This window comes from Elephas maximus, chromosome 2 (assembly GCF_024166365.1).
Source record: "Elephas maximus indicus isolate mEleMax1 chromosome 2, mEleMax1 primary haplotype, whole genome shotgun sequence".
NCBI classification, from domain to species: domain Eukaryota; kingdom Metazoa; phylum Chordata; class Mammalia; order Proboscidea; family Elephantidae; genus Elephas; species Elephas maximus.
Genome location: NC_064820.1, coordinates 36,490,640 through 36,504,528, shown reverse-complemented (window position 1 = coordinate 36,504,528; position 13,889 = coordinate 36,490,640). Strand labels below are relative to the sequence as shown.

The 13,889-nt window shown below is 39.6% G+C and overlaps 1 protein-coding gene across 3 annotated transcripts in view; it reads left to right on the top strand.

Annotated features, from left to right (window-relative positions):
- Positions 1–12,189, top strand: part of DROSHA (drosha ribonuclease III) — a 138,352-nt gene extending 126,163 nt beyond the window's left edge. For all 3 annotated transcript variants that reach the window (XM_049861674.1, XM_049861672.1, XM_049861673.1), the window contains exons 29-34: positions 1,405–1,546; positions 2,994–3,076; positions 3,168–3,271; positions 6,921–7,013; positions 7,804–7,850; positions 11,170–12,189. In XM_049861674.1, coding sequence (XP_049717631.1) covers positions 1,405–1,546; positions 2,994–3,076; positions 3,168–3,271; positions 6,921–7,013; positions 7,804–7,850; positions 11,170–11,300 — 600 coding nt within the window. In that variant the 3' untranslated portion in view covers positions 11,301–12,189. The remainder of the gene's footprint in view (positions 1–1,404; positions 1,547–2,993; positions 3,077–3,167; positions 3,272–6,920; positions 7,014–7,803; positions 7,851–11,169) is intronic.
- Positions 12,190–13,889: the final 1,700 nt, after the last annotated feature.

Here is a 13,889-nt window from a genome sequence, read left to right as displayed (position 1 = left end):
TTTTTTTTTGTTAATAGACCAAGAATTTGTTATGTCCGTTGTAAGAAAAGTTCTAGTTTTAGGTGCATTATTTCCCCCAAATCTTAAGAGACTGGGGACAGTTATGTTCACTTTCTGTTGGGTAAGTTGTGTTCAGGTGGGATCCTTCCCTTTGCATTTCTGTATCTACCTTCCTCCCTGCAACCTTCCTCCCACCTCCTTGGTAGCCAGCTGCTGTCGAGTCAGCCGTGACTCGTGGGGACCCCGTGTGTGTCAGGTGACTTGTGGGGACCCCGTGTGTGTCAGAGCGGAACTGCGCTCTCTGAGGTTTTCAGTGGCCAGTTTTTAGTAGGGTAGATCATCAGGGCTTTCTTTTCAGGTGCTGCTGGGTAGACTCAAACCTCCAGCCTTTCGATTAATAGCCCAATAAACTGGCCATTTGTACCACCCAGGGACTCCACCCTCCTCATAGTGACTAGTGACTGAGTGTTAAATGGCTGCATCACTCTCGTTATACAAGGGCCCTCCACAGTGGGTTGGTTGTATAATTTTCATGCCGTGTTCAGTGTTATTACTTGGATAGTTTTGGGAGGACTCTCAGCCATCTGAAATTCCTAGTAGAAATTTTTGTTTTGAATTGAATTTCTGAATTTGAAATATAAAAGTTATATTTTAATTTGAGTAAAGATAAAGGATCTCAGTATGAAAAAATGAGACCCTGGATATATAATGTAAATCTTTAAAGTAGTAACAAAAGTAAAAAACATAAATAAATGGTTTAAATCCTTTAAATAATAATTACTAAAACTTCTTCAGATCTCATAATATCAACATTAGCATCAGTATTATGAAACTTGAAGCTTCTTTTAGACTTTAAAAAAAACATTCTTTAAAAACTACATAATCTACAGTGACAGAAAGCAGCTCTAGAGCCTGCCTGGTGGGAGGAAAGAGGATTGATTGCAAAGGGAATTTGTTTAGGGTGATAGAGATGTATGGGTGTCCAAACTTATCTGACTGTACACTTAAAATGGGTACATTTATTGTATGTAGATTATACTTCAATAAAAATGGATTAAAAAAAATTCCTTCACATAGTAGCATTAAACTTAATAGAAGCTATGACCTTTAATCATCGAACAGCACCCCCTTCCCGTCCCCCCCCATCCCACTGCTACTAAACAAGTAAATTAACTATTTAAATGTCAGGCGGAAATCCAGAATAAGAGCAAAGTAAGTTTAAGGAGAAACTAGAAGTGTGTGGAGTACTTCACTGGTGTCTGAGGGTAATGCTCGAGGAATCCAGCAGTCCCCTTGGTGGCCCTGGAAGTGGGACAGTCTCAGGCCGGTTGGACCCAACACAAGGGCAAGGGAGAGACCAGCAGTGAAACTGTTTCTAAATGTACCTCAATTCCTTTTGGCCAGTTGTTGCGAAGCTCTTTGGTGAATAACAGGACCCAAGCCAAGGTAGCGGAGGAACTTGGCATGCAGGAATACGCCATAACCAACGACAAAACCAAGAGGCCCGTGGCCCTGAGGACCAAGACCTTGGCGGACCTTTTGGAGTGTGAGTCCAACAAAGTAAACCTTTTGTCTTAACCTGTGGAGTCAAGATTTAAATCAAATTGACCGACATGTTATTCTTCTTCCCGTTATTATGTTCTGGCTAAAGAAACGTCTTCTCTATTTTAATTTTTACTTGTGCTTTCTCCAAAGCTTATTTGAAGGAGAATAACTTGAAATTAAGACGTGTGAATAGTGAATTTTACATTCAGTCTTGTGTTCAGTGGAAACCACTCCCTATGCCCTCATCCCACCCTAGCCATCAGCTCTCTTTGTGTAAAATAGTGATAGAATGGTAATTGTTAATTATAGCTTTTTTTTTTGGCCACCCAGTACCCTTCACATAGCAGCACAGAAGAAAGAAGAGTAATTTTTTCACTAAGTACTAAAATCATATCCATTGTTTTGAATGAGCTCAAAGCTCTGTGGACAAATGTCGTTTTCACAGTTTCTAAAATGGCCTGGTAACATTCTAAATAATCCAATTATAGCTAACTAAAAGAGCGACATGATTTTATTGGTTCTTCTATCACTTCTAAATAAATAGGCCAGTCACTGTACCGTAGAATTATTATTTTTTTTTTTGAATGTTATGGTGTTTTTGGCATTGTATTACTGAATTACATACAAATATCAAGGTCTTCCGTATAAAATCAGCTTATTTACAAAATGCAAAGGCAATCTGACCAAGGAACTTAGATTTGCTTTTTTCAACTAAGGAAAAGTAATTGAAAGGTTAAGATTTCAAAAAACATTAAGCTGATAGATCATCTCTGGCTTTTTATTTATTTACCGTAGCTCAATGGAAGATATTTTTATTCCCTTCTTTTAAAAAACCTACCATCTGTTTACTTGGTCAGGATATCTTTTTAATGAATTCACTTGGGGATTCATCATTTATTAATACAAAGTAGAATATACTTTTACCTTGTTATTAAGATTTTCGCCATTTGGGCAGATTGTGTCCATAAATTCTTCCATTCTGTTCATGAAACTGAACGTAGAGTCCTTGTAAAATAGGCGATTTCCTCAAGATCGATGTTGAGATTGGCAGGCCTCAAGGATATGCTCGTTCTGATGGCATATCTGATCTTCATGCTGTCTTCTGATTTGTTTGACGTTAACACAGTGTGTCCCCAAGTGGCATTCTTTCTTTGCTGTATGGCAGTGTTATGTGTTATCATTTTAGCTGACTATTCCTTCAGCCCTTACTGCTTGCTAAATGCAGTTTTGGTCTTTGCACTCTTTGGTTTTGCTTCTTAATCACATATCTGTGTTGCTGCTTCCAATACTGGTGAATAAGAGTAGAATCTTGTTTGAAGAAAGATGAAATGGTAATGCTGAAGTTGAAAACCTTATTAAAATATTTCTTAAAAGTCTAGATCTCTTACTCTTTCTGGTAAATGGCACTGAATCATGGTTTATTTTAAAATGTTCTTTTTATTTCCCAGCATTTATTGCAGCACTGTACATTGATAAGGATTTGGAGTATGTTCATACTTTCATGAATGTCTGTTTCTTTCCACGATTAAAAGTAAGCTCATGTATAATTTAAATTAGTGGCATGCTTTAAGGTCGGTGATTCCAGGACGCAAAACTAAATACTTTCTTGGGACTTTCTACAGGAGTTCATTTTGAATCAGGATTGGAATGACCCCAAATCCCAGCTTCAGCAGTGTTGTTTGACACTTAGGACAGAAGGAAAAGAGCCAGACATTCCTCTGTACAAGTGAGTACCCTCTGCCCACAGTCACCGGATCCAGCCTGTTCAGAGTTGATTCTCCCTGTGACTTGAGGGACAGCTGGTCATTGTGGGGCAGCTGTGGAGGAGCCCTGAATTGAGACTCCCTGGTAGTCAGAGCCCCACTGGAACTCTTCAGGCCTCTCAGTCTCTTTAGCTGTGTAGAAGTGGCCACGCTAAGAGCATCCCCATGCATCCTCCCATCTCTAAAATTCTCTGTGAACTACTGCCTGGTAGGAAGACTGTAAAAATGGCATGGGCAAGGTGTCTGACCTCCTCTAACTTCTCAAGGGGGAAGGAGAATCAAGATCAACAGCCCAAGGCTGATTCCTATAAGGCAGAAGTCAGACATGCCTCCTCTCTCTGCCTGTCTTCACCAATTCTGACACCAACCGTCTCCCCCATGGCACTCTCCACTTTTCTGCTGGGTTTGATAATTCATTGTAATGGCTACACAGAACTCACAGACAATACTCACCATTATGGGGTTTATTAGGGAAGTAACAGGTTACAGTGCAGGTTCAGGAATGTTCAGGATACAGTTCTTCCATCTGTGCTCGCAGGCATGCTTCTCTCTGGCCCCTCAGCCTCTACCCTGCTCTAGCAAGTGTTAAAAAGCTCTTTTAGCTCTACCAATAAGTGCCCTGAGGCACTCCACTCTGCCACTAATCCTCAGCTGGGAAGTGCTTAGCTCTAGCTCCGTGGGTGTGGGTCAGCAAACCTAGCTCCCCCAAGTCACCAGAGGCACCCGACTCCTTCTGAAGGTACTCAGCTTTCTGTCTTCATGGGCTGCAAAACCTACCACGCCATCTCCTGCATTTTTCCTGCCAGTGTCCTGGTTCTGCTGCCTCTGCTGCTGCTGTTTCTCTGCCATTACTTCTCGCCGTCTTGCCACCTTCAGTGTTATAGCTCTTTCTCTCTCTCTCTCAGTCTCCTGGTTCTAGGAGCTTCTCAGCTCAGGTATCCCAGGTCCAAAGGATATGCTCCACTCCTGGCCCTTCTTCCTTGGTGGTGGTGAGATCCTCTTTGCTCTGGAATTGGCGTTTCTAAGCCTAGCGGGATGGCAAAACTGACCAGTCCCCTTGGTGGGCCCCAATTATCTTATTTGCACAGTCCCATCCAATCACTTTTGGGGAGTTACAAGACCATGGCAAGAAAGGCCACACAAAAAAAGGATCCATCACACTGCAAAGACACACTAAGATTATGAAATAAAGGAAGAAGTTCTGATTAGTTTTTATACATAGTTTAAAATATTACCATGATAAAATATAAATAAGAAAATTTTTGCCATTTTGACTATTTTTAAAAATATAGTTCAGTGAGCTTAGTTATATGCACCATTTTACATGCATTTCTGTGGTTTTCTTCTTATTTCTTGTAATCTCTTCTGGGCTATCCATCTATATGATAAGATTGTATGTGTTTATCCATAACAGCATTTGGTATCTCTCTTCACCCTCTTGGCCTCTGTCTCTGTTGCCTGACAGATACACGGCTTCTCTCAAGTGGTCACTGTAGGAAGCCAGGCAGTTGTTCACAGGGGCTGTGTTACTGAAATATTTGGGAGTTTTTCTTCTCATAATCTGCATCCAAGGCTGCCACATACTGTGAATACCTTGAGTGACAAATCTTTATCCTTTGAGCGGTAGGCAAAGTTCATTGAAAAGGAACACAGGTGAGTAGTGGGCCGCTATACCATATAACATACCTTGATGAAAACAGGAGGGTTGACTCTGAGCCAGAACGAGTGTCTGGAGACATTCAGGTGTTGGAGCAGGAGGGGGTTGCAAACAGGTGTTCCAGAATGGAAGGACGATTGAAATAGGCTACCTCCTGAAGTACTGTCTGGATGTGTGATTTTAAATACTCATGTTTAAAAACCTAATTTTCAGTCCTGTTTTACCCCTTGCCTGTGCACACACATGGCTGCAGATATACACATTTGTGTTATATTTTCCATCTGGAATAAAAGCCTGACTTTAGACTCTCAAACATCAACATACTCAAGGAAAAACGCCAGCAGGGCAGCTGAGAATTTTAAATCCTTTTTCGTGTTTTCATTTAATAGTCACCACACTTTATAGGCTTTTACCCTGAGAGAAAAACTGAGGCCCAGAGACTTAACCAAGAGAAGGTTAAGTCACCCCATGGCAAGCCACTATAAATTGTCCCAACGAGCTGTCACTGCTAAACAATGTTTCCTTTATTTATTGGGAAAAAAACCCAAATGCTTGGAAGTAGCTGTTTAATATGTGCCTAACAAGCATAATGTCTCTCCAAACTGTATCATATAAAAGGCTCAAAGTATTTCCTCATCAAAGTGATAATTCAGGTTCAGTAAATAAAATGGGGATGATAAACTTCTCATAGCACAAGATGATCACTATAATAAGTACTACCTTGAAGGACTTATCCGTGTCCTTTCATCCTGTAGGGTATATAATTGCAAAGGAAATTACTCTCCTCATAAAGCCCCCAAATGAAAGCACAGGATGAGTTTGTTCATTTTTATCAAGATGGTGGGGTTGTTTTGCATAGTTTTTTTTTTTTTTTAAGGTTACTGTGTTCATTTCATTATCTTTCTTGGCTTATTTTAATTTCCCTTTTCCACAAGGTTATCAGTTTTACTGCATTTGAAATCTGCACCATGTCATTAAAGTCCAGAGTACCTGGAGCTTTGTTTTTTGGCGATTGTGTTGTATACTTGGCATTATAGTGTACCTTTGAAATGACCTCAGAAACTTCAGAAATTAAATACATTTTTGATCTTTTAGATAAGATATCAGATGTTAGGAAGAATCCTTGATGTGATACCGTGCAGGCCTGGCTTGAAGTGTATACTCAGAGAGTTATTGTTTTTAGCTGTGATTAGCACTGAAAAAAAAAAAGAAGAGCCTGTAACTGTTGACTTTTCACTGATAAAGCAAGGCTGTTAATTTTATGATACTCGGAATATGCACACTTAGGAATTATTTAAAAATATTTTACACTTCACTGTTAGGCATCAGATGTTGTTCATACTGCTTTGGAAGTGATAGAACTAAAAATCCAGGGCAGAATTAAAAGAATTTCCTACTTCAGAAGGTCTCTGTATTTGTCAGGTTAGCCAGTCATAAACTTATCTCCTTACTTTTCTGTCATTGTCACTTTTCTTGTATTACTTTTTTTTTTTTAATTGTGCTTTAGATGAAGGTTTACAGAGCAAATGAGTTTCTCATTAAACAATACACATTGTTTTGTGACATTGTTTGTAAACACTGCAACGTGTCAGCACCCTCCCCATCTTGACCTTGGGTTCCCCATTTCCATTTGTCCAGCTTTCCTGTCCTCTCTTTCCTTCTTGTCCTTGCGTCTGAGATGGTGTGCCCATTTAGTCTGGTGTACATGGTTGAGCTACATGTATTATTGTTTGTTTTATGGGCCTGTCTAATCTTTGGCTGAAGGGTAAACCTCAGGAGTGACCTCAGTACTGAGTAAAAAGGGTTTCTGGGGGCCATAGTTTTGGGGTCTTGTTACTTTTGCCTTCCTCTGTCTAAGCATCAAATCCATGGGTTTCTGCACATAGTGACATCAGCAATAACGATTGAATAATTAGTACTTTCCCATCCTTGACGCTCTTTCCTTTCTATTTCAGGACTCTGCAGACAGTGGGGCCATCCCATGCCAGAACCTACACTGTGGCTGTTTATTTCAAGGGAGAAAGAATAGGCTGTGGGAAAGGACCAAGGTATGAGAAGAAAATATTTTTAACTAATTTGAATGAACATCCTGTGTGTTTGAGAGGCCCAAACTCTGCAGTCTTTTTTTTTAAAACTTAGAATAGAGAATATTTGAGGTTAATAGTGGAGTAGATCCTAAAGATTAATGTCCCCACCAAGCCCCAGCCCCAAACAGTAAGTGCATTGTGTAATGGGCTTTGACTACCTTGAGAAAACCATTACCTGGTGCACAGGTGAGGTCTGTCCAGTTTTAGTTACCCAACAGAGTGCACATTACTGAAAGTATTTGAAGAGACATATAGAATGTGTCACGTTTGTGCAGACGTTTGACTTCCTGTTGCTACTTGGAGCTTTGTGGAAATGTTAACATCTTCACATAAAAAGAATTATGTATATTTTCACCTTCCTCTGAACCTCCCAATCTACATCTGAAACTGAAAAGTGATTTGAAATCTCTCTATGTATACATATGTTTTTATCCTTTGCCTCTTTAAACTTTACAGTGAGGATATTCAGACTTAAGTAAGACCTAATGTAAATGGAGAGTATTTTAATGCAATATTGAAAGTGTAGAACGAATATCTTAAAGAGCCTTTGTGCAAGTAAATGAAAGTTCTGCGTGCTTTTGTATATTCCTGTCTGTGCAACCGGGTATGTGACAGTAATCAGATAAATTTTATTCACCAAACATGAAAATCAGCCTGAATGATTTATAGCTATACCTTGTGTTTTTGGGGAAAAAAAAAAAAATTTTTTTTTTACATTAAAGGGTACCTTCCCTTTATTTGTTTTAAATAGTATTCAGCAAGCGGAGATGGGAGCAGCAATGGATGCACTTGAAAAATGTAAGCCTATCTCTTTTTCTACAATTATACGTTCGTAATGTAATGAGTGTTTTATGGAAAGAAAATGGGAAAATAGAAAAATAGTGTGCACTGATGAAATGTGTCTTGTTTTCTTCCTGATTATTCTCCACACAGAGTGTAGTAGAATATGAGATCTTTAGAAAATGGGCTTATAATTAAAAAAAAAAGTATTCTCGAATGCTTTTTGATGTTCATTTTCCCTTTTTTGTATAAAGTTCTATCCCCAGCCCAGGTAACCCATGTGAACACCCTGTTCTGTTTTCTTCCATATTGTCCTCTATACTGCTAAGATCTTATACAGACAGAAAAGTATGCATGTGAAGTTTTTTTGGCATTGTTTTATTAAAATGGGATATTTACATACTTCTCTGCATTGTTCTTTTCTCGCTCAATAATATATCACAAACAGGCCCTGCAGGTCATCTGGCCTGGCTTCAATTCATTCTTTCTTAATGGTTGCATACTATTTCATGCTGTGGGTACACCATATTTTATTCAACTCTTTTTATTACTGATGGACACTTTGTTTCTGGCTTTTTATCATTGTAGAAAACAGGTGTCTACATATTGATGCTTTTAGGTCTGTGAGATAGATTCCCAAGACTGGGATGACTGGACTGAAGAAACTCAAATTACTTAATTGACCACGTAGGGGTCTGTGTAAAACCAAAAAAAAAAAAAAAAAAAAATACTACTAATAATAGTAAACAAACCAGTTGCTGTTGAGTTGATTCCAACTGACAGTGACCCTATACGACAGAGTAGAACTACCCCATAGGGTTTCCAAGGAGCAAGTAGTGGATTCAAACTGCCAACCTTTTGGTTAGCAGCCTAGCTCTTAACCACTGTGCCACCAGGGCTGCAGGGATCTACCTAGTCTTTTGTAAATTGAAGTCTTCTGTGCAAGGAATATTTCTTCTAAGGTGTATTGTGCTGCACAGCAGCGCCTGTGGGCAAAACACGACAGTGCAACTCTATTATGCTTCAAGTGCGCAGACTCAGTATGGTGGGGGAGAGCAGAGTACGGAAGCTGAAAGTGAAGAGGTTGTGGGTTCTCAACCTTGAGAGAGATTCCAGGAGAGGCAAGGGGGTCAAGAGCCAAGTGGAAATCAGCAGACGATACCTTCTGATGACAGAGGGAGTGGGCAGTTAATGTGGACAGAAGCTAGTCCTGCCAGGGTCCAGAGCCCACAGAGTCCTCACTGAGAGTTTTAACTTGACTCTTTTGGGGAACTTGTCATCCATTATATATAAATGCATAATCACATATTGAAATAAAAGTGAGGTTCCGTTTTTATTTACAGTATTGTTAAAGGTTATCTTTGTTTTTTGTGTGAGTGTTTTGTTTTTTCATCTGTAAAATAGTACTGAAGAGATTGCCCATTATGAGACAGACCTCTGTATACATACTGGTAGAAGTGATTGATTTTAACGTGCTGGAAAGCAATTTGGCAGTATGTATTAGGAGCCCTGGTGGTGCAGTGGTTAACAGCTCAGGCTGCTAACCGAAAGGTCAGCAGTTCGAACCCACCAGACGCTCCTTGGAAACCCTTTGGAGCAGTTAGTTCTAACTGTCCTATAGAGTCGCTATAAGTTGGAATTCACTCGACGACAACAGGTTTGGTTTTGTTTTTTTATCGAGTCCTTAAAGAAGTTCATACCCTTTGATCCAGAGATTCCATTGTTATGAATCAAACCTAAGGAAATAATTGGGAAATGAATTAAGGTTTATGTACCATGATGATCATGACATTATTTATAATAGCAAAGAAAAAAAGTTTTTTCACCGTAGGTGGTTACTGGGTTACGAACGTCTGACTTACATACAACCTGTAGTGATGAACCAATCCCCATAAACCCCGTAAATCCAAGGTACTTACAATGGTTTGTCATAATAAACAGGTGCTACTTTGTGACTCAGATGAAAGTATTACTATTACTATATTATTATGTTAATAATGTTTTAGTGTATCTGGAAGTGTTTCTTTAAGTTTTTATGCATAGAAAAGTACACTATATACTAAGACAAACATTTGCCTGTCATTAGATACAAACCATACCTAAGAATACCGACTTTCATATAAATTTGACTTAGGAACGGAACTTGTCTGTAATCTGGGACTGCCTCCATCTCCATGTATAATAGAACCTGAACAAAAAAACCCGAACCCATTGTCATCAAGTCAATTTCGACTCATAGTGACCCTATAGGACATAATAGAACTGCCCTGCAGGATTTCCAAGGCTGTAATCGTTATGGAAACAGATTGTCAGATTTCTTCCTCGGAGCCACTGGTGGTTCAAACCACCAACTTTTCAATTAGCAGCCAGGTGCTTAACCGTTGCACCACCGGGCTCCTGTTTAACAGTATGGAAGTATTTAAGTAAATCATGGTATAGCCCAGAGGTTGGTAAACTTTTTGTATAAATAGCCAGACAGTAAATGTTTTAGTCTTTGTGGGCAATAGGTCCCTGTCACAACTACTCACGTCTGCCACTGCAGAATGAAGGCAGCCGTAGATAGTGTATAAATGAACCTCTCATGCATGGTAAACAGAGCGGGTCCAAAGGACGTGCTCTGCTCCCGCACTACTTTCTTGGTGGTATGAGCTCCCTCTGTCTCTCTGCTTGCTTCTTTCTTTTATATATCCAGAGATTGCCTCTAGACACAATCCAGTCTTGTAGACTGAGTCCTGCCTCACTAATACAACTGCCGCCCATCTTGCCTGATTAACATCATAGAGGCAGGATTTACAACAGATAGGAAGATCACACAATACTGGGAATCGCAGCCCAGCCAAATAGGTACACACATTTTTGAGGGGACCTAATTCAGTCCCTAGCAAATGGTGTGATAATATGACTATTTGAGGTTTTTAATTTGAGCTTTTCGAAAACACACTGCTACCTTTTTACAATATCCTTTCATCTGTCCCTGAAAATCACTTTTCGCGAGGAGAATGATGTTCAGGCACCTGGCCGAAGACATTCCGGAACCTACGCCTGTGTCTCGCCATTTCTGCATGTTTTGGTGCCTTTTATATTCAGATACTAAAATGTGGAATCGGGTGCTGACCCAGGACTCCCAATGTGTTTCTAAATGCTGGGAGAACAAGGGAACAAAAACAAATGATTTTTCCCCTCTTGCTTACAGACTACAACTACATGCATTTCCTACGAGTATACATACATTTCCTACGAACACGTGTTTGTGCATGTGTATATGTTTAATTTGCATCATGCTTTGCAATAGTGGCTATCCTTCATTAAATTTAAAATATATTTCCTTGTGTGTCAGATAACTTTCCCCAGATGGCCCATCAGAAGCGGTTCATCGAACGAAAATACAGACAAGAGTTAAAAGAAATGAGGTGGGAAAGAGAACATCAAGAGAGAGAACCAGATGAGACTGAAGACATAAAGAAATAAAGAAGGCCATGGAAGTGGCGACGTATTTACTTGCTTAATAACTGTGACTGTTGCCTGTTGAGACCTAGCCTAGTTTTCCTACAGACGGTGAATGAAGTGTGCCCGTTGAAATAAAACACGAAGTCAACTGCTATTATTGTTTTACCAATCTAATATTCTGTTTTTAAGAGGTTGGTCTTTATTACAAAGTATTTAATTTCTCCTCTTATGGAACACTTCACTTTGGTGGGTGTGAATATTCCCTTTTGCTCATTCAGTGGAAAAACCCAAGAAGCATATTCTGTACGAAATAGATCATTTTTTCTCTCTGGATCTCATATTGTCATTCTCGACTTCCCCTGATAAGTGAAAAATTCACTTTACTAGATATTTTGACTACACTCTGTTAGACATCTATACTTTTTGAAACCTCTGGATTATTAACTAGATATTTCAACTTTTATATGGATGTTGATCACGTTCTCAGCTGCAAGGATTGAACTTGCCGCTCTCGAAGCACTGAGCCTTTGTAGAAGGAATCACTTCAAAGTTATAACTAGGAAAATGACACGATATAGGTCACATCTGTTTGAATCCTGAAAGTGGGAACAAGCATATTCTAGGCCAGATGACACTTTGAATCAGGTGCTGTCACCTGGGGTCAGTGTACTTTTTAAGATGTTTATAGAAAGGCTTCAGCTAAGTCTGAGAACCTTCTAGAATTGTATTCAATTCTGTGTGTTGTGAGGAGGGAGGATAGGAAGAGGAGGGTTCATAGCGGTCATCTGGCTTCTCAAAGTGGCCTCTACTAAAAGGTTAACATTGCATTAAAAGACATGATGTTTTAAAAAATGTTATTTTAACATCACTGGTTTCTTATCAATAAAGGCAAAACTTCTTTTTAAATACAAATGTGTTTTCATTTGTTACTTCGGCAAATATATGTTGTTGTTGTTGTTAGGTGCCATTGAGTTGGTTCTGACTCATAGTGACCCTATGTACAACAGAACGAAACAGTGCCCGGTCCCATGCCATCCTCACAGTCACTGCTATGTTTGAGCCCATTGCTGCAGCCACATTGTCAGTCCATCTCGTTGAGGGTCTTCCTCTTTTTCACTGACCCTCTACTTTACCAAGCATGATGTCCTTCTCCAGGGACTGATCCCTCCTTATGACATGTCCAAAGTATGTGAGACATACTCTCGCCATCCTTGCTTCTGAGGAGCATTCTGGCTGTACTTCTTCCAAGACAGATTTGTTTGTTCTTTTGGCAGTCAATGGTGTATTCAATATTCTTCACCGATGCCATGATGCAAAGATGTTAGTTCTTCTTTGGTATTCCTTATTCATTGTCCAGCTTTTGCATGCATATGAGGTGATGGAGAACACCATGACTAAGGTCACCTTAGTCCTTAAAGCAACATCCTAGCTTTTTAACACTTTATAGAGGTCTTTTGCAGCAGATTTGTGCAATGCAATGTCAATATATATTTTTTTATTTGCCCATTGCAAATATATTGTGAGTGCCTGTTATGGATCAGGTCCTGTTCTAGGGTCCGGGGATATAGCAGTGAATGAACCAAACAGACAAAACTCCCCGCCCTTGGGGGGCTTGTGTGCCAGTGCAGAAATGTACACAAAAGACACGGCAGGATAACATGACATGTCAGATGGTGATGTAGAATCTGGCAAAAAACGAAGTGGGAGGTGGGTGAGTGCAGATTTCAGTAGGGGTGTAGGGCGGTCTCAAGGTGAGGGAACAGCCATTTGGATAGGTGGACAGTATTATAGAACTCCTCAGTGTTACATGTGCATTGTTGAAAAATTGGAAAAAGTATTTTTTAGTTGAAAAATGGAAAATATTTTTTAGTAGGAGAAGAAACAAATGTTACTTTGAAAATATTGTTGGGAAAGTGGAAATGAAGCATAAACAGGAACATCACTGTAATTCCACCAGCCACTGATTTTGTGTGTGCGTCCTGCCAGCCCTTCTGTGTATAGACAGGAGCACATGCACTCCAGTGTGTTTTCAAGCTGAGGTACCCTACGGACGCTCTCCGGAGCCTTTCTCTGTAGCCTTTCTTTTTATTAACTAATATGCATCTCTTTCAGTGCTGTACTTATATTTACATGTAATTGTTGATTTAAAAATAAAAAAACAAAACACCGTTGCTGTCGAGTCGATTCTTAGTCATAGGGACCCTGCTGATAGCTGCATATATATAAATGCTTACATGCCAATCCTGGACATGATATAATTTGTTAACTTTAGAAAAATGGATAGGTTGTAAGCAGTTTGCTGCTATGTACATCCTTGAGGGGATGTGTGTCTACGTTCACACACACACGCAAAGGCAGTAATGGCAGAAGGGAGCAGGCAAGTCTTTACAGTTGAACATAAAGCAGCAAAAATTAAACATTTGAAATGAAAACTCCAGGTCATTTTTGAAGACCAGTTAGTATTTGGGGAGTAGGAATTTGCACAATCAATGACTTCTAGAATTGTAGAAGTGTTAGTCTCTTCAGGAGACCTAGTCCTGTATTTTTTTTTTTAATCAGACGGTAATGGATTGTCTACCTCTTTTTTTTTCCCCAACACTAGATATCAAG